At 43.7% G+C, this 21,875-nt stretch overlaps 1 protein-coding gene across 3 annotated transcripts in view; it reads left to right on the top strand.

The window, feature by feature from the left end:
• Positions 1-21,875, top strand: part of LOC306927561 (rho guanine nucleotide exchange factor TIAM1-like) — a 121,606-nt gene that overhangs the window by 76,343 nt on the left and 23,388 nt on the right. For all 3 annotated transcript variants that reach the window (XR_013790536.1, XM_079507343.1, XM_079507342.1), the window contains 5 exons: positions 3,374-3,478; positions 6,387-6,468; positions 7,252-7,338; positions 12,158-12,364; positions 14,390-14,523. Coding sequence is in view for 2 of the 3 variants with exons in the window: in XM_079507343.1 (XP_079363469.1) it covers positions 3,374-3,478; positions 6,387-6,468; positions 7,252-7,338; positions 12,158-12,364; positions 14,390-14,523 (615 nt within the window). In the remaining variant the exon portion in view is untranslated. The remainder of the gene's footprint in view (positions 1-3,373; positions 3,479-6,386; positions 6,469-7,251; positions 7,339-12,157; positions 12,365-14,389; positions 14,524-21,875) is intronic.

A 21,875-nucleotide genomic window follows, 5' to 3' on the forward strand; every position in this document is an offset into this window, starting at 1 on the left:
TTATTACTGACTAGGTACAGTATGTTATTACTGACTACATTTTTATTTTCAGACCCATCTTCACTTGCTAATAATGATCAAATATGATGTACACCTTTATTAAGGACTTCAACAATGGTCAGAGCCACTGTGTACTGTCTGTCGCAGAACAATATGAGACTCTTTCAAGCCTAAGCCTAAATGTCTGCCTAAATCAAACAGCCAGATGAAAAGAAAACAACACAAAACATTGGCAATCTGACGAGGGAACCCATTGGTGCATTCTATACACTCTAGAGGGGCATGGCCGGTTAGTGTGTTGATGCGGATTGCACTGGTTTGAGTTTTGAATGCCTTTCTGCCCTTGGGTTCCTGTAATCTCTACTACACTAACAAAAAGAAAGTTGTCAAAACAAAGGTGTAGGATTCTTTTTTCTATTTTTTTAATTGCACTGCAAATGCAGTACTACTCAAATATTGAACACCTGGGAGTTGTTTTGGCACGCATTCGGTGCAATGCATTACACACGACAGGAAGTATAATATACCTCTTCACCTGTTTCATGAGCTGATGTGAAAGGTAAAACTTGTTTGCCCAGCCCTTTCCTTCTCTTAGCATCCGTTGCATTGTGTTCCATGCTGTATTACCTTTCTCAGCACGCAAACATCATTTCTCAGCTCACAAGCACACACGCTTGCTCATACAAGCATGCACGCACGCACGCACGCACGCACGCACGCACGCACGCACGCACGCACGCACGCACGCACGCACGCACGCACGCACGCAAGCTTTTTAACTCTGAGAGTGTACAAGTGATTTGATTAAAGATGGAGTGCCATGATTCCATGCTTCTTCCCTAAAACATGATCATCAGTTATTATGATTATACTAGGAGCACAATTTTGTTCCAAAAAGTGTACAGAACGTGTTAAAATGATGTTTTATGTGGTCACACCCATCAGTTCATTAAGTATAGCTGGTTTTCACCTTAGCAGCACCCACCTGAACTGAGGCCGCACCCACAGCTGTTGTATGATAATGGGGGAGGGTGATGTATGATGACATGTCAATGTTGTCGTTTAGATGTCGAGAACATCCACAGAAAAGAGAGTTCGAATTTCAAGGGAACGTGTACCGGATTGACTGGTTGCATAACCATTATTAGGAAATGTGCCCATATAATAATCATGCAATCGCATGTGTCTGCTTGCTGATATATAAGTTGCAATGTATCAGACATGAGTTTAATATGGAAGGTTAAGAGAACAGTATAAGGGCAATTATGGGAATGGAATAGACCAGTGGTTCCTAATCTTTTTTGAGCTCTGGACCACTAGCATATGTCAGTTAAATAGTGACTGTTAAGGGCTTGATTTAATTCATCTCAAATTAACAAATTAAATTAAGCCCTTACAGTCAATATTTCATTTCAAGCTTTTCCCCCCACACCACGCCCATATCTCCCCACCCAGGTGGTCCCCAGGTTGATTCTTAGTCAGGGTGGTGGTCCTTGGTTCATATCTCCCCACCCAGGTGGTCCCCAGGTTGATTCTTAGTCAGGGTGGTGGTCCTTGGTTCATAATCAGTTGAAAACCCCTGCACTCGAGTAATGTCAACTCCATAGACACATATAAAACAGAAAAAGTACAAACATGGCACTCCATCTTAAAATCAAAACTGTTTAGTTTTCAAAACGATTTAGCAGACAAGTGGGTTCAATGTCTTGCTGAAGGAGAAGGACACATTAATGTGACACATGGCTCTTGTGGGGATTGGACTCGAGACCTTTCCATTCTGAATTTGGGCACGTTAATTGCATAGCCACCCTGCCAGCTAGTACGCTACCATATCACTTTATGCTAATGTTCTCTTTGCGGCCAAAGCATTTCAATTCTTCTAACCGTTTTAACAATTTGCTTACACTAGAGACAGGACAGATAATTGACCATGACAGGCCAATTAAAATGTAAAATGGATTAGGACTTGGTTTACTGATGAGTTTTAAATGTGGGTTGGATCAGTTATTTGGATGGATTGTACAGCTAACTCTGGAGGGCCTTTCAAATGGGAAGCGAGGAACGCACACGTTGTTGCCTAGATCTACGAGAGGTCTGCTACAGGTCTTCTCATCTCAAGAGGGGCGCGACAACGCAAGCGTAAAACAAAAAGCTAAACAGAATCCAGGTCTGGTGAGTCGCGGGCGTGTGCACGAAACGAGCATGCGCGCAACAAATTCACGGGACCGCGCTCACGTAAATACGCTTGCGTTGTCGCACCGCGACTGCTCCACAACGCAGGTCTCATTGGAAATGAACTAGGCGCGTTAAATCGCTTCACGTTTGAAAGGCCCTTAATGTGTACACATTAGGCAAGGTAAGGCAAAGCAAGGTCTCTCTCTCTCTCTCTCTCTCTCTCTCTCTCTCTCCTCCTGTCAGTGTGTATTGATGGGAGTGTTTGCAATACCTGGGATGGTTGAGGTGTTATGTAATATTGTCTGTGGTTCAAGTATGTAAAGAACAGAACAGATGTTCACTTCCATGTATCGATGTGCCCTATTATACAATATGGGTCATTCCTTCACCTTATTATTATGGATTCAGTACTGTATGTTGTTATCTTCATCAGCAATATCTCCCTCTTTTATCCCAATGCCTCTCTCTCTCTTTCTCTCTTTCACGCATGCAAGCACGCACAGTTCACTCTTTCTCATTCCTCCATGACTTGCTAAACCCTCCCACCTCAATCTCTCTGTCTCTCTCCCTATAGTCTTTGTGTCTTTATCAGTTTAAATAATTAGTAAATGCCATGCACACTAGAATCATTCTTAATGATACTTTCCTACTGCATATGTAGGCCTATGTCCCATCGGGATCTATCCACTATGACACGTGTGCAGTATATGACGCCGATCTGTACGTCTGAATGTGCGTGTGCAACTGTGCATGTGATGAAATGTCATAAATAACTGGAGCGCCTAATCTGTCCCCTATACAGTATGCATACATGTAGAAGAACATGCATGATTGAATACATACATCCTCTAATGCAGTCAATTGTCAGCTGTGTTACAGTGTGTATACAGTACACTGTACAGTACTGAGCCACACGGTGCAAGTGTGCCATTGTAAGCTTTCTGTTAAAGAGGATCAAACCACAGCAGCTTACAGAGAAATCACATTCATTGTTTGTCATTTCCTAGTTTATCAGTACTTTGAGTATAATGCTGAATTTATATAGTCCATCCTGGAGTCTCTCACCGCCAATAGCCGATGTGCGATGCGATGCTTATACGTCGGCTAATTTCAGCAACAACGTACGGCAAAGTATGAATCAGTCTTTAACAGTCTTTAACACACCTCCTGTCCTCTGGACCTTCATTGTGTCTTGCAGGCCCATAAGCTGGATCCATCCAACCACTATGTGCGTCTCAAGGTGTGTGTGGAGGGCCAGGTTCTCCTCTATGTCCCAAAGCCTGAAGAGGACATCTCTGACCTGGTGAGAAAGAACCCAACATGGGGGGGGGGGGGGGGGGGGGGGGGGGTCCGTCCTGGTGTCTCAGCCTGATGGGTACACTGCAAAATCCAGAGTTTCAATTTAACAATTTTACTCTATGGGACTTAAATAGACACTATGGGAGGTGGGAAGTATCAAAGTATACAAGATCAAAGAATAGTAGCACACACCTCTTGAAGGCAAGAGCTGACCCCGAAGTGAACTGAGATCAAAGAATAGCCGCCGGAGAAATGTCCATTTCAGAGCATGTACTTTTTTCTTTACTTTTACTTGAGTAAAGAAGTAGAATCAGTAATGTTTGCACAGCTTTTTTTCCTTCATCTTTGCACTCTATTCACAGCCTGATTCTAGTTCGATGAAGTGATCACTATTTGTATACAGAAAGTGTATAATGGCATCACATCCAAACAATAACATCCAAGGGGCTAGACAGAAGAATCCACACACGTGGACATGCTTCCATGGATATAGAATAACATTTTTACCACCAACAATGGTAATAATAAAATAAATATCCATGTGAGCATGAACTAGTGCATTGACTTCATCTTTCTGTTATGACTAATTCCACTCTCCTGTGTATTTATACAGCAGAGTCTAATGAATCATCTTTTTTATACCCCAGCCCCTCCCTGTGGCATCCATAAAGTCATGTGGTATTGTGTTTTCATGCGTACAGCTTAGTTATAATAGTGTTGATTTTCTCTTGTCAGAGCAAGAAATAACCACAACAAGGATATACGGTAGCCCCCCCCCCCCCCCCCCCCCCCTCTGTGATGTTCCATATTGCCTGCCTTGATCCTACTATAGCCAGCACAATCAACCATTAAATAATTAAATTACAACCTACGCAACTACAGTACTTTCATTTCACGTAATTAAGGAAATGATACGCGCTGTGTGTTAATTACCCTGCATTGTGTTTCACTTACTATTTAGAGGCGCGTGTAGCAATATAGGGGTCTTGACCTGCTTTCTTTGTAACCAAGGCAAGATCCAAATGCATGTTTGCGCATGTTTTATGACTCGCAGTCGCTTGCAGATTAGTGTTGAAGCGTGTGCGAAATTCCCAAGATATACTGCACATATGTAATGAATTATGCAAAATTGTATTCCAAGCGTAAGCTCTGTATGCGTGGATGCATATCTGTTCATGTTCATATAAAGCCTGATTTATACTTCCCATCATATGACTGTATATCTACTGTACAAGCTCACAAAAATGACCAGCTCGGTGGCCTTTGTCGTTCGAGTGTCCGCTCTAAGATTGGGTGGTTGGGGGTTCACTCCCTGGCCGAGTCACACGGAAGAATATAAAAATGATTGCCAATGCCTCCCTGCTTGGCACTCAAGGGTTCAAGATGCTTAGCATCAAGGGTTGTATTGGGGGACGGGGCGGGACGGGGGACGGGATCTGGGAGGGGAAGGGGGTAGGCCCTGTGACATCCTGCCTTCATGTCCAGGGGGTGTACTTGTACAGTACATCAAGCTGCCTCATGCTATGGAGACAGGAGTTAGGCTCCTGATATATGGGCCACATGGCTGGGGAACCGTTGGTTCCCAAGGCTACCCACTTACAAACTCACACGTTGTTAGCATGACGTTGTTAGCATGACGTTGTTAGCATGACGTTGTTAGCATGACGTTGTTAGCATGACGTTGTTAGCATGTAGAACTGCTTAGTGCTTAAGCCCATAGGCATGTCACTATATGACTCAGACGTAATCGTAAACAAAACCGATACGCCCATATATAGACATTATGATTCAATTCAATGCAATTACATTTTATTTAAGTGTCAAATCACACAAGTTGTCTCAAGACACTGTGCACTTACTACATGTAGAGCAGAGACCTGACATTGTCCCACCCTAAGCAAGCAATTTTGCGACAGATCCGGTTGTCGAGAGGCACAGATTCGACAGGGTCAGACCTAGCATAACGTACTGTAGGTGTCAGGGCCAAATTCTAGTACTCTAGTATTTGAAAAATACCTTAACTTCCACTTTATTCAGTACCTGTAACTTCAAAACCACTGAACTGAAGTACACTGAGCCCTTTCACAGCACAATCTTCTTTCACAGCACAATCTTTATAACAGTTTTACTCAAGTAGCCTTTTTTTAACCCTTCGATCTTGCTCTTTCTCTCTCATCTTGTCATGCTTTTATCTCCAGCCTTTGATCTCAATCCACTTTTCTCTTTTTATTCCCAGGCTAAGAATATTATATTATCATCATTATATATTTTCCTTCATCATAGTGACAAGCACACTATGCTCGCTTCTGTTTAGGTCTGTTGTTACATACACACAGCTGTGTCTATGCATGTGAGTTCAAAGCCTCTCTGAGGGGGACCACCACGCACGCACGCACGCACACACACACACACACACACACACACACACACACACACACACACACACACACACACACACACACACACACACACACACACACACACACACACACACACACACACACACACACCTAAGAGAGTCTGACCTTGGGTTTGACCCCACAACCTTCGCGCTCAGTTTGCTCCGTTAAGAAGGCTGAATTAAACATTAGCCTGTACGTCCTTTATTATGATCCATGAGGTGGAAGAGCGTAGAGAATGCTGGTGTCATTGATTTCTGTTTTCTTTTCATGATTGAACTATATTTTATCCTGCTGCGGAAGGCGATGAAGGAGCGTGATCGTGTGCTGCAAAGTCCTCACAGTCTTAACTCACCCATTGCAACTCAGAGCGTGTACACATGTAACCAAATAGACACTTATACATTTGTACATGCTCAGAGTTAAATGAACATGTGGGGAGACAGACATGCGTGCCGTCGTTGCTGTTTTCCCACTAATTAAATCCCATCATCTTCATCTGTGTGTTCGCAGCTCTACAAAGAGATTGAAGTCTGCCCCAAGGCAACCAAGGTCATCCACTTTGACAAGGCTGAGTCCTGCTCCATAGGATATGGTACGATGGGTCTCTCTCACAGCTAGATTACATAGCACACGCACACACACACACACACACACACACGTGCACGCATGCATGCGCGCACATTCACACATACAATGCATTTTCCATCATAGTCTAATTCCACCCTGGGACTTGGCATTGAAGTCAGGACTCGAGTCAGTGTATTAAAATCCTATTTATTTGCTCATTCACTGAAAGCCTTATTTATTAGCCAGGGACACACTGAGCGGCCAAGATGATAATAAAACAGTAGAACGGAAAAAAAGGTAAAAATAGAAGTCAATGAATGAGAGCATTTATGCGTAGCCGTAAATTATTACCCATTAAATAACAAAGACTCTCTGTCACAGTGATCCTTTGTCCGTGACCCAGCCAGAACATTTTGACAGCACATGTTTGGGGCCCTGACCCACTGATTGAGAACTATGTATCAATCAAATCCTTTAAGTAATGGAGTTGATTGAGTCAGACTGACTTAATGACAATGTTGTGGGGATGAACCAGAATGACTGTAATTCATTTTAATTGTCTCCATTACTCAACTGGCTATGCTGTAATTCGTCCTTTCAAAAGGTTACTGACTGGGAAATAAAATAAATGTACTTTGTCCTGTCTCTGTCTGTCTGTCTGTCTGTCTGTCTGTCTGTCTGTCTGTCTGTCTGTCTGTCTGTCTGTCTGTCTGTCTGTCTGTCTGTCTGTCTGTCTGTCTGTCTGTCTGTCTGTCTGTCTGTCTGTCTGTCTGTCTGTCTGTCTGTCTGTCTGTCTGTCTGTCTGTAGGTTTTTCTGTGGCTGTCATTGATGAGGAGGGAGCGCAGCAGCTCCACGTCACGGAGGTGAAAGCAGCAGGACTGGCCTCAGCCAAAGGTGTGTGTAACTGCGTATTATAACTCTGCCTCCAACCTGACCTTTATGTGTGGAGTTTGCACGTTCTCCCCATGTCTCTTACAAAACACATGCAGTAATCCTGGTCTCTATATACTGCCTCCCCCTGGCCAGCCGGAGCGCCTGATGGAGGGGAAAGGAACTGGTTGGAATAACGTGTTCCTTCCACAATTTACAATTTACAATTTAGGCATTTAGCAGACGCTCTTAATCCAGAGCGACTTACATTAAGCAAGAACAAAAAGCATGGGAATACATCACATATGTAAAATGCATTTATCGCGAAACATGCGTAAGCTAAGAACGTGACTAGAACATATCTATATAATGACACTATACATATAAATTATAACTAGAACATATCTATATAATGACACTATACATATAAACTATACATATATGCTATACTATGCTGTACATATCTATATAATGACACTATACATATAAACTATACATATATGCTATACTATGCTGTACATATATACTATGAAGTGCTATGACTACATACAATGCACTTATTGTGCTGTCTACATGACATGCTATAAGTCTGTTTCAAATGCTATATAAGTCTAGGAAGTGCTGTCTAAGTTGCTCTATAGAGCAACGCAGTTAAGACTTAAGAGTTAAGACTCGGACAAAGCCAACTCAGCTGTTGACAAATCATGACAATAAACCAAAAAAAATGGGCCGAACAAATAATTAGAAAGAAGAAAAAAGGTGTACACAGTGTTTTCTTTTTCTTCTTTCTAATTATTTGTTCGGCCCAAAACATTGTGCATTGAAGGAAGCATGAGGTGACAGTCCGTTGCTCTCCCCAGGTTGGCAGAGTGAGTGTAGGAAGCATGAGGTGACAGTCCGTTGCTCTCCCCAGGATGACAGAGTGAGTGTAGCGCCTAGGATTACATGAGGTGACAGTCCGTTGCTCTCCCCAGGATGGCAGAGTGAGTGTAGCGCCTAGGATTACATGAGGTGACAGTGCGTTGCTCTCCCCAGGATGACAGAGTGAGTGTAGCGCCTAGGATTACATGAGGTGACAGTCCGTTGCTCTCCCCAGGATGGCAGAGTGAGTGTAGCGCCTAGGATTACATGAGGTGACAGTGCGTTGCTCTCCCCAGGATGACAGAGTGAGTGTAGCGCCTAGGATTACATGAGGTGACAGTCCGTTGCTCTCCCCAGGATGGCAGAGTGAGTGTAGCGCCTAGGATTACAGACAATTGACACTGGGTGAAAAAAAATTGTGGGATTAAAAAAATAAAAGATTTCTCAACAGACGGAGAAGCCCTGACCTGACACTGATATTCTTGAACGGTGGCACCTGAGTGACTGAAATGTAGTTAACTGGTTCTCAAAGTGGGTTTAAAGGACCCTCAGGGGTCCTTTAATGGGTTCCAGGTGGTCCCCAGCAAAATGTGTTAATATAGATTTTAACCACTTTAAACCTACGTACACGCTCACGACACGACACTACATGATGCAATGCACCGTGAGCTTGTAGATTTATTATAAATCTTGTATGGGGGTCCCTGTCACAAACTGTTTGAGAACCACTGATTTGGTTGTTCTGTAGTCAAACAGGCAACAACCAATTTGGTTGGAAGAGGTGAGGTGAGGTGAGGTGAGGTTACAAAAAGATTGAAACTGACTATTGGTTAGACCTACAGCTAAGTCACACACATACTGGGCCCTGGTTAGTTACGTGTAGCCTGGTAACCCGCACTATATTTGCATACTGGGCCCTGGTTGGTCCTCCACTACTGCTGGTCTACCGAAATACGCCCACAATTGAGCGACACCAGACTCAATCTGCCTGGGGCAATTTGCAAAGGCAGATTGAAGGCTGACTACTACTCCCCTAACCCTAACCCGAGGTGAGGTGAGGTGAGGTGAGGTGAAATGAGATGACATCCACTGAATTGAGATGAGATAAGGTGAGATAAGATGAGAGCTGTATTGATCCCACTAGGGAAACTATACCAATAATGACATAGCAAAGGGCTAAAAAATAACTGCTCTCCTTTGTCTTGTTTAGCTGTTGTCTGCTCCACGGTAGGGACTACCGGTTCCCTGTCATGTGATGGAGTCACAGAGACCTAACAGCTCTTTGAGAAACACACAGGTTCTGTGATACAATGTTATGTTAATATGCAGAAAATGAAGGGTCTGCACCCTTTCTGCCCCTGAGAGTCAGACCATGGTTACTCAAGTGTGACATTGTGTCCTCTAATGTATTAGCATTCTAAATAGCAGTGCAGTAGCAGACTGTCTCTAGCCAGAGGTTAGGGATGTACTGGCTTTACCTCTGTTGGGAGGCAGAGACGGAGAGGGGATGTGGCAGCCAGACTGGAATATTACACTGTCTCATCTTGAATCACTGAATAAAGATCGAGTGTCAGACTGTGTGTGTGTGTGTGTGTGTGTGTGTGTGTGTGTGTGTGTGTGCGTGCGTGTGCGTGTGCGCGTGCGCGTGCGCGTGTGCGTGCGTAAGGGAATGGATAAAGATTGGCCCATAATTGCTGGAGGGCTGTGTGCAGAAACCAGGCTAGCATTGGACAAGTTGCCTCTAAGCTCCATCTCTGTCCATCTTTCAGTGTAAATCCCCCCCCCCCCCCCCCCACACACACACACACACACAAACACAAACACATGCGCGCAAACACGTATACATGCATGCATGCACGCCCACACACAATAGTACGACCAGAGGGGTTTTCTTTCTCCATCCAATAAAAGACTACACCACAGCTGACATTTCACAATGCAGACAACTAGGTCATAACTTAGGGCTAAATGTGTGTGTGTGTGTGTGTGTGTGTGTGTGTGTGTGTGTGTGTGTGTGTGTGTGTGTGTGTGTGTGTGTGTGTGTGTGTGTGTGTGTGTGTGTGTGTGTGTGTGTGTGTGTGTGTGTGTGTGTGTGTGTGCGCACGCACGTGTGCGCGCATGTGTGTGTGCGTGCGTGTGCGCGTGTTGGGTGTTGGTTGGTGGTGGTGGTGGTGAGGCATTATTATTTTAAAACAGCTTCACAGCGTTTCAGACTGTCTGCTATTTCCATTAGATGGAATGCAATGTGAATTAAAGGACCATATTGGTGGTCTGGCATGTTTACCCCATTAACTATGACTCACCGTATACTTGACATTACTGCTGATCATTTTCCAAAGCAAGCTTTTTACCTTGGAGCCCTTCTTACTGTACATCTGACAATACTAAGACCCCCACATTTACTGTATGCACATGCACGCACACACCCACACATATACTGTACACACACTATATAATTCTTGTGTGACAATTTGCTAAAATAGGTGATAAGCTCACAACGCGTCACGATGCAACATGTTGTGACCTAACTTGTAGATTGTCTACTTCAGTTGTTATTATTTTTTACTTTTTATTTGAAAAATAAATATATATTTTTAACTATTGACAATATAATTTAGATTCATGTGTGTCAAGAGTACCAAACCCTTTAGTCTGGCCTTTGTACTGAAGGTAGGTGAGAGATATTTCATTTTCTAAACCACTACTGTCACATCCAATCTATATTATTGGACAATCTTGCCAGCTAATTGGTTGGAGACTGAGAAGTAATTAGGTGACTAGGGCGCAGGTGGCAAAAGGGAGGGCCCAGAAAACAGAGACAGCCAAACTGAACAACTCTGTTCCAAGACACTGCCTGGATTATTCACCATATGGACGGACAGAAAGCACAGTGATGATGGGACAGGGAAAGACAAGCATTACACCCTACTGTTTGAACCTATCCAGTCTTGTTATATCATGATTTGCCTCTGGCAAACAAGCATCGAAGACTGCATTTTTAATGCATAGGAACAAGATAATAGTCCATACTTATATGTGACCATGGTGCTGCCTGCTGTTGAAGGCGAACAGCAGAGAGGCTGTATGTTTGGTGTTTACTGTACTGTACATCATTTATACCTGTTTTGAATGACAGTTTGCAATGTCATGTAACATGTGCCATAGAAAGGCTGGGCTGTGTGATGGTGTCCTGCACCAGGAAACATAATTAGTACCACAGATGAAAAACTGTCTAAATCCAAATTTCATTCTGACCCCTCCACGAAAAGGCCTCGTTGTCCTGAACCCTTATCTATCATTTATACATTATGGATCAATAGTGTGGACTTAGACTGTTATTCGTCTGTGGCATTCAATATTATGTTCTCTCTCTTACTGTGTGTCACCTTGTTTCACATTTATTTTTTTAAGGGTTCAAGTATACTGTAACTCTCACTTGCCATTGTTCAGTATTTTATATTTGGGTTTGATATTGTGCATTAAAATAAATACATTAATTATATAGACAGATATGCGCGCACGCACGCACACACACACACACACACACACACACACACACACACACACACACATACACACACACACACACACACACACACACACACACACACACACACAGGAGCTACAGTTACTCAGCAATATCAGCTTGTACTGTAGCTTGTTAATATATTTTTTGTAGCAATGTTAAAGTAAATGAAGTGAAGCTTAGCATAGTAAATTCCTCTGTGCTAATGTATCAATTTGTAACTCTGTGAGAGTATACAAATGTATAACCAGATGGACCCATAATAATGATCCATCTGGTTACATTTAAACATGCTCAGAGCTAAATGTACGCTGAGGATTTTCCTGTGTAGTTATGTACTGTATGTGTTTTGGTGAGTGAAGCACTCCTGTGTGGCAAACCGCGTCCCTGGGCTGAAGCATCATGGCCTCGATCACCTCTTTCTCATGCTCTGTCCCACTGCGCGTTCACTTTCAGGTTTGAGAGCGGGTGATGAGATCCTCTTACTAAACGGCAAGCCTGCGTCGGCCCTCCAGATGGAGGACATGCGGGCTGCCTTCATCCACCCAGCGTTGACCCTAAGCGTCAGCACCGTGCCCCTGCTGGACCCTCGCATGCTGTGCTCCCTCCCCCCACAGCGCTCGGAGCAGGACCAGGCCACTGACATCTTCTCCCAGAGTCAAGGTAATCATTCCACATCACGTGTCTTTTTGAGAATCACTTAAAGAAATATGTATACAGTAACTACACAAAAACATATTTGGGAGGGTAGGGTAAACAAAATGGGGGCTACAATAATGTCATTATTCAAATTTTAGCAGACTGAACTTCCTTTGCCAAGATGAAACACAAATAACTCAGAAGCTGCAGACTAGTGCCCTCTATCTGCAGCGTAAATGTTCTGAAAAATAGAATGGAAGTCTAAATTGTTCAGTGGTCCTCTAATTGGGGCTCCAGGGGGTCACCAGTAAAATGTGTTAAAATAGCATAAAAATCCCATATTTTATACTTCGGATATTCAAAAATAGTCGATCAACAGGCTCACAAGAGTTTGTTGATCATCTATTTTTGACTATTTTAACACAAATCTTCCCTATGTGGAGTCTGTGGCATAAAATATTTTCAGAATGGGGCCCATGACTAAATACAACAATCAATTTGGGTGTCCACTTAACACTGTTCACTTAGCGTTTTATACGGGGAATCCCTGCACCAATGCCAATACAAATTCCTTCTAGGTCTATTTTTCTTTTGTGTTAATTCATGTTTGTTCGCTCACTGCAAATATCTCCAGGGAAAGGGGGCATGCAGGTGAGGGCAGCGATTCTCTTTTTATTTTATTTTATTTTTAAGCGGGAGGTGAATGGGGTGATCTACTAATTATTCATAGATACTGTCTGACATCCAACCTCCTGGCAGATGGGCAGAACGCTGCTCGCTCTCTGACCTGCTCCCTTTTTATCTATGCAAGGACGTCATTTGTATTCCCTCCGAACTGGAGCGTTGCAGCGCTCAGGCTGACAAACTGCCATTGCTTTATGTTCGGCCTCCAGTAGCAGTTGAATATTAATGTGACTCCCTAAATGGTGGGAAGCTGTCGTTATGCATGGCGTGCAGTACTCGGGGTGTTGGGCCGAGAGTCAACAAGACAAGCAGTGTCTGGTGTTATTGTTATGAGTTACCCGTGCACAAAGGGGAAGGTTTGATACAGTACTGTAGGTAGTCGTCTGATAGTGACAGAGATGGGCACGATTATATGATATCTAGATATCGTGACAGCTGCATGATATCAAAAAGTATCTTGTAAAATACTTGCTCGTCAAATAGATTAAAAAAAACTTCATCCTGGGGCATGCTGAGGCGTTCCAAGGCCAGTGTGGAGATATTATCCTTGGCCTGCCTGGTTGTCTCCTCCCAGTGGGACATACACCAAGGGCCTCCCTATAGGGAGACTGGTTGTCTCCTCCCAGTGGGACATACACCAAGGGCCTCCCTATAGGGAGACTGGTTGTCTCCTCCCAGTGGGACATACACCAAGGGCCTCCCTATAGGGAGACTGGTTGTCTCCTCCCAGTGGGACATACACCCAGGGCTGGACTGGGACAAAAATTCGGCCCGGTCATTCTCGCGTGAATTTGGCGCAGACCAGCCCACCATAACCAGCACGCAGATAGCAGAAACTCTACCGCCCGCTCCGTCGAGGCACACACAAACAAACAAGCCACTAATACCACCACTTTTACAGAACAACATAAATGATACAAACCAACAGACAACTACACAACCCTTTGTAGAGGGTTTATTTGTCACTCACTGATACAGGTACAGTGAAATTATCATGATGGGACTGGCAGAATGGCAGCACGCCCGGACCTTTCCTGGTGGCCTGCCGCCTATTGGCCTGCCTGCCTGTCAAAAAGAAAAATATTATTATATGCCCGGTACGTCCTGTGGCCAGTCCAGCCCTGCATACACCAAGGGCCTCCCTATAGGGAGACGGCCCGTATACTACTTTAGATGCCCGAACCACCTTAGCTCCTTTCCAAGTGAATTAGAGGCAAGTGTAGAAGCAGAGTCTCTCCTGGGTGACTGAACTTCTCACCCTCCCTGAGGGAGATGCCAGCCACCCATCTGAGAAAACTCATCATTTTGATATAACACACGCATGCTTATTCAGTAAAGCCGCTTTCTCTCTCTTCTTGTGTGCAGAGGACATTTTGGATGAGGTGTCAGGGTTGACGGTGGACAGTCTGGATGAGACGGTGTTGGACAGCCCTCAGTTTGTGCCACAGAGCCCTGTAGGACAATTGGATGACAAGAACAGCACTGAAGCTGGACATAAGGTAAAGACATGTTTATGATGTTACCCAAGGGGGAGCATGTGTAGACATCTATTCCAAAACACTACTCACAATTAAGTATCTTTATTCACATGTCTTTTTATTTTGATATTATTGTTTTTAATGCAGCTTTACAACTCATAAGATTGGGTGTCATGTTTCATTCTAAATGGTGAATTTGGAATAGACATACTGTAGAGTTTATTTTCCCCTGTTTAAGAGTGCGGGGATATGTTTTTCAAATGAACGACTTTGGAAACCTTCATGGGTTACTAATACTAGGATGGGGAATGGCAGACTGAGCCTTTAATCTGTGATGGATGGAATATGATGCCTGTGCACTAGGATGCATTGCAGAGACAAAGACCATGACTTGTTGGTATTGGTATCAGCATGTGACCCCTGGCTCTGTGCTGCTGTCTGAGGCGGATTCTGTGTGGATGATGAGCTGCATTGTTGCATTGCCATCTTTCAGGCTGTTGATGAGCTGCTTTTGGCTTCAGGGGCAAGCTGCACTTTTCACATCTCGTTCTGTCAGTGACGTCATCGCCCATACATATTTTTGAGTGTGCGTTTCCTTGTGCTTCCACATTTGAAGATAGAAGTCTAGTTATTAGAGGTTAGAGAATAACATACACCAAACATGCCCTCACAAGTAGACAGTACAGTATATACAGTAATTAACCAGATAAAAGGCCAAGAGAGCAGCATGAATATTGTAGCAACGTAACAACAACAATATCCATGATCAATTCAAGTAACCAAATATTAAGACACACACTATATCCAACAGGTTTTATATTTATTTCATGACATTTTTATTGTTTTAATATTGACCACCAAGAGTATTATTTTCTCAATCCTTAAATTACCACTGGTAAGTAGCTCTGGCAATTCCAGTACATTACACTTCTGTGCGTTATTCCAGGTGGAAAGTGAAGTGTAAAAGCTTGTTTGTCTATTTCTGTTCTACCTCTGGGGACCAACATCTGTCAGGTATCGCCAGAGTGCAGGCCATACTGATTGTGGTTTCATGTATGGACACAGAACACAGGAGCAATTTATATGAAAACGAACACATTCTAAATCTGCTGAAATGCTGGTACAGAGATGGCCACTTAACAGCAGCATAAAGAGTACAGTGTTGTATGAGAATTCAGAGTGGTATTGAGTGTCCAACTTCTTCAGCCACCGGTCAGGTGCATTCATAAAGAGCAGATCGCACATCTGTGTGTGGACCAACGTGCATGCCTGACTCTGATGCCGGTGTATTATATGAGTGTGTGGTGTGTGCATAACAGATGTGGAACAGTTTCAAGTTCAATCTGTTTCTGGTTATAAAAACAGACATGAAGGGTCAAGATGACCTCATGCAGGTCGTGTTTGTAGATTCTTTCTTGTGTGGTTGATATATGTGACCTTTTTAAAGACGGGTCAGTGGATTGGTTGGAATGTGAAGATCTGAGAGAGGAAATGTGTGCGTGCACAGACACGCATTGGAAATGAACTACTCACACAGCTGTTCTGAAACCAGCCACTGGAGAGGCACTCGTATGTAAACTAGACGTATTTAGAAGCCCAAGTCAATTCACAAGAGTGCATTTCTAACTGAAAATGACTGAAAACCCAAATAATTTTCTGATGCAGATGAATGCACCGCCGATGTGTTACTGTGTGCATCCACGTGTTCTAATTGCCATGTGTGCTCCTGTCTCTCTCTCTCCCACACACACACACACACACACACACACACACACACACACACACACACACACACACACACACACACACACACACACACACCATAAATTAATGCATCAACAGATGTGTTTGTGTGCTCATGTGTATGTGCGACTGTGCCCACAGACGGGGGGGGGGGACGGGGGGGGGGGGGGGGGGGGTGCGCGTGTGTGCGTGTTTGCATGCGTGCGTGTGCGAGAGACTGTGCCCACAGACGTGTGTGTGTGCGCGCGCACATGCAAGTGAGACAGGGTGAGTATCAGTGTCACTATCTAATTAAGATTACGTCTGGTCTCATCAGGGGTCGGGCCTGTGATTGCTGGGACACGTCGTGTGCCAGCCCGTCTCCCTGGGACACGGTTGTCACTTCCATTACCGCGGCAACGGCCTGATAACCCGGTAACCACTGGGAAACAGTTTTTTACCTCTGTCCCTGTCAGCAGCCATGGCGTGAACAAAGGACAGTGGTCTAGCAGTCTCTTCCCGCTCTGGGATGTGTGTCGATGTGTGAGTCAGTGGGCTTCAGTCTGGAGCGAAATGTAATGACCGGGGTCAATGTTGGCTTCCCAGACTGGATATGAGGGTTGCTTCTGTGACTTCAATGTGCCATTACTAGTTGGTGCCATTACTAGTGTAGACGAGACGGATGGAGATGAGGAGGGAGAAGAGATTCCCAAAGAGACATGCTGACATATTATATCTACTCTCTGTACGAGCAATGATTGAATCTAGAAGAGAGATTCCACTGTGTTGGCTTGAAAGCACCACCGTGATAAAGTAGATTATCTACAGTGGTGGTTCTAACCTTTTTAATTTCACAGTTTGACAGTGCATTAGGCCACAGACCCGATTTTATGTCTGGGTTACCAATCTACACTGTAAAACCCAGTGGTAATTTAACTCTGAGTGTGTACAAAATGGAACCATATGGACCCGTAAGGGTCCATTAGGTTCCATACACTCTTGGAATTACAGATCTGTAAGAGTCCACAGGTGTTGGATTACTATCAATCATTTACCCCCTCAGGGACCCTGGGGGTCCCCAGACCCCACATTGACAATCAGTGGTTTAGAGGTTCAATATGTTGGTTTGAAAGTACTGTGATATAGAAGATTATCTCCACAGAATCAAGCAGTTCAGTGTCTGTTATCTCTTTAATGACCGGGCGTTCGCACAAAGGATTCTTCATGCTACGGTAATGGGACATCTTTTAAAGACATGATAAAACAGATGGTTGAGTTACAGAGAGTGCGCTGAAGCCCACATATGGAGTTAATTTCACATGATGTAATCAGAATTTACCTGGTGCGGGGGATGGTATGCATGGAGTTGGAATTCCTGAGATGAGGTCTAGTTTCATAACATCTTTTATAGGTTTGAAAGTGAAGCAGGCTTCCGTCCTGTGCATTTTACCGAATCACACATTTCATACAGTATGCACTATGCAGGATATCTTATACAATGCATACAGATGTCCTTGCCTGTTTTGTTATTTCGGGCCATCAAGCTCCCTTGTGTATGAGATGTGCTATACAAATAAGCTTGCATGGCCTAAAATAAATAGTGTAAGGTAAATCACAGCACAGTAAATGCTTACTGTGGCCTTTCAGCCCAAATGGTCCGAGCTGTCTGCTGTTGTCCCTCTGTGTTTAGTGCTGAGCCAGGTTATATTACTAGAAGTCTCACCTTTCTTTTCAGTCTATCACCTCCTGTCTCGTTTATTCTCTCTCACCATCTGTATCCTTCCTTTACTCTGTGCTACAGTGCTCTGTCCGCTCTCCTATTACTCTACTCTCTCTCACTCTCTTCCCCCCCATTGCCATCTGTCTCGTCATCACATAATTAGCCTTCATAATTCAGGTGCAGGGTTATGTCCGAGTCCTTCCTCGAGATGTGACAGCTTAGTGTATCCCTCTCTCTGCAGGGTTATGTCCGAGTCCTTCCTGGAGATGTGACGGCTTAGTGTATCCCTCTCTCTGTCGTCCTGTCCTCGTCACACTGTCATACTGCCTTTGCCTTGTCGTTGTGCTCCTCTTGTCAGAGACAGATTTCTCCGATTTGTTATCACAGTATAGCCGTAACGACATTGAACATCTCTGTGGTATTGGCTCAGGACGTAACAACACAGTAACGAAACATGACGGCAATAAAACATGGACAGCAGACTGTTCAGATCATTCCATTTCTACCTTGCACGCACGCGAACACACACACACACACACACACACACACACACACACACACACACACCTCAACCCCTCCTTCCCTCCCACTGTTGCTCTCTCTATCAACCCCCCTGACCCTCTGCTGTCATTACCATAAACATGAGGCTCCTTTTGGTTGTGAGACATCATCAACCTCTCCAACCTGTCTCTGAGGCCTGACCTGAGCTCTAAGCTCTCTGGGTTGTCCCTCTGACCTGTTTGAGTCAACATGAGCCAAGTCGGCCACAGAATGCTGCGGAGCTGCCAAAAAACACTGCACATTTCTGTCACTCTTTCTCCTTTTTAAATTATTTTTCTTTTAATTGTTTCCTGTGAGACACAAGACTTGGGTTTTGCCTTTTTGTTCAGGTTGATCGCCTGCTCCTCTCGAATTCTCTGCGGTCTCTCAGACTAGCTTGAAATGCAGCGCTAAGTATTCACCCAGATTATACCCTCGGCCTCGGGTAACATGGTGGGATGACGGTTTAGGCACAGGAGGCGGCGGATGGTCCCTTTTAAAAAATGGGACACTTTTTAATTATCCACCGCATTCTAATTGCTCCATTCTCTGGAACGATTGGAATCATTTTAGTGTAGATTAATGAACGTCTCGTTAGCTGGGGGGAAACGGGGAGAGCTTCATTATGACAGACAAAGCACGAGTCACTCAATAAACTAACTGAGGGAAGAAGAGAGAGTGATTGCCTCGGATAATGGTGATATTATAGCGATGGCTGAGATTGTTGAGGTCCTCTGAGGTTTCACTTCTGCTTCGGGGCATGTGAAATTAGAAATGCATAGTTTGAGGGACTATGATTTGCATGATTTCTTTTCCAACATAGAGTAGGAAATACACACAAAAAACTGTCCCTCGATTTCCTTTTTTGTTTTAATGAGTACATTCTACGTGGTGAAATCAAGGCATACAGTGACATTGAGTGTTCACCTATTTAACCCTTCCAAATGAGTCTCAAGCCGCCTCCTCTCCTGCTTTTGTCCTCTCCTGCTCCCCTTTTCTCACACATTTCCTCTGTGATCCACTAGAGGGGGCATCACACTGATTTATGAAACAACAAGGACTACGAACAAGAAAATAAAACTGGTTCAAGATGAGACATAATTTATGATTCACAATATGGATAGGAATTATAAAACGGTAGTCCAGTTTTGAGTTGAATTGGCATTATATTTATCGTATTAGTGTAATATTATGTAGGTTAGATTGTGTCCTTGAAAATACACATGTTCACTTAGTGCCCCAATGTAAAGTCAGTTGAGAATTCACAGTTCTCATACACAGACTTCCCAGTGACTCATGTCATAACATCTAATCCTCACCCACTCGTTTAATCATAAAGATTAAATGATGAAAGGTTCTCTCTCATCTCACTCTCACTCCTCGCCGCCACCCATGGCACGTATCTCATCCTTTCTGGTTAGGATTTATGGATTTGCATACATCTCCAGATGCCAGATTAAATCTGAACTTTAAGAGTCGTACTGGATTTATTGAAAGAAATATATATTAATTGTGTTGTTGTAAATGTTATCTGCAGACCAGATTCCTATACAGAGTGATATATATGTGATGTGTGGCAGTGCTGTGTTTGTATTGATAAGTCTAGCAGAAACGAATTTACATCTGATAAGATAACCCAGCATAGCAAAAGCACAAAGCTTTTTTGTATTTTGTTTGTACAACTTACACATGCACGGACCCAAGGATGACATCACCACCACAGCTGGTCCACAATCTTTCTTATTGAAGCGAGACAAAACTTGCATGTGCGTTTTTGCATGTGTATAGACCGTGCCAAATCAATACAGTAGGTGGAAAGTTTGGGAGATGCCAAGGGCCCTTAGAAGCTGTCCTGGCTTGTAAATGTTAGTGATGAAGCAATGGCATTAAATATCCAGTGTGATTGTGTTGCCTTGTTGTGGGGGCAATCCTCCTAAGAGTGATACCACTTAAAACATGAATATGCACACAGTGAAAGTTTCGGTGTTAAAGCTGCAATCTGTAACTTTTACGTCCGACTTGTGATCCGAGCCCGGACCTACATGACAGACCAATTACCAGGGCTCTATACTAGTCCCCCTCCTGTTTTTGCCTATCTTTTGCACTAAATATCTTTGCTGAAAATTGCCGCTCTGTATCACAATGTATCGCAGTTGTGAGAATGGACTCATATTAACACTGAGGATTGTACTGAGCAGTGTCTTGAGTGTCTTGCTCAGGAGGGCTTCACGTGGCTGCAATCAATGTGTGTATGCCAAGTTCCGGGTCATATGTACAAGGCAATATAGCCACACACAGTGCAAACAATGCAATGAATTGCATACTTCTGGAGTGGTGTAGTTTTGAGAGTTCTTAAAGCTCCCATAGCTGACTAGGTCTCCCTTGGAAAAGAGATTACAAATGTTTGAGAAGTATGAAAGACAACCAAAAGGGTAACGATAAAGCAATTCAGATAACAATTGTGTGTGTGCATTCATACAGTACACAGTGAAATGTATCAATTTGTAATTAAAGTGTTACCAAATAACACCCTTGCGGGTCCATTTGGATACAATTACTCAGGGTTTAGGCTCAGAGTTAAATTAATACAAGGAGTACAGTTGGCAGCCTCTGTCTATCCTAGATTTACTGTAGATTCCATGGTTTTAGAGGAGGTGTGAAACTGCAGGTTTGTGCTTGCCTCTAGTCTACACTCCTCCCTCACTCCCTCCCTGGTGTCTTGCTCTGCTCGTCTATCCTAAGGGGTGGGACTGCATGGGGATATGGGCTGTTTTGACCGGACTGGAGAGAGAGAAGGTATGGCTGCTCATTCTCACCTTTCTGTATTCACAACTTATTTCCTTATTAGTTGGGCCAAAATTTGCTAACAGGTGATTGTGTGTGACATGCCCTAATGAGTTTCCTTTTGCTGCATGCACTTATTTGATATTGCTTGATTTACGTCGTTCACTTCTTGTGTGCGTGTGCGTGTGCAGGGGGGTGGGGGTTTGGAGGGGGGGGGGGGGGGGCATGCATGGTGCTCATTTGTCACTGCTTGCTTTATACTGTAAGTCACCACCAGTATGACAGCAGGCTCCTAGATCAAAACAGTGCTGTCTGACGAGATACCTTTCACCATTGCTTTTATTTTTATTTTTTCCCCATGAAGCTTTCGTACTGATTTGTCATTGCAAGTCAGTATTAAACGACTAAAAGTTAGGATGTGTCCTGTCCATATCATTGATTGATTTAATATAACATTATTAGCAGTTTACAAATAGACTAGTACAGTGGTGCTAAAAGGATAATGCAAAAAATCATAAGGGCTTGTTACCATTGTGATCCTATGTATTCAATTCATCAAGACATTTAAAGACATACAATTACATACAAGAAATCATCAACACTAATA

This window comes from Electrona antarctica, assembly GCF_951216825.1.
Source record: "Electrona antarctica genome assembly, chromosome: 8".
Classification (NCBI taxonomy): domain Eukaryota; kingdom Metazoa; phylum Chordata; class Actinopteri; order Myctophiformes; family Myctophidae; genus Electrona; species Electrona antarctica.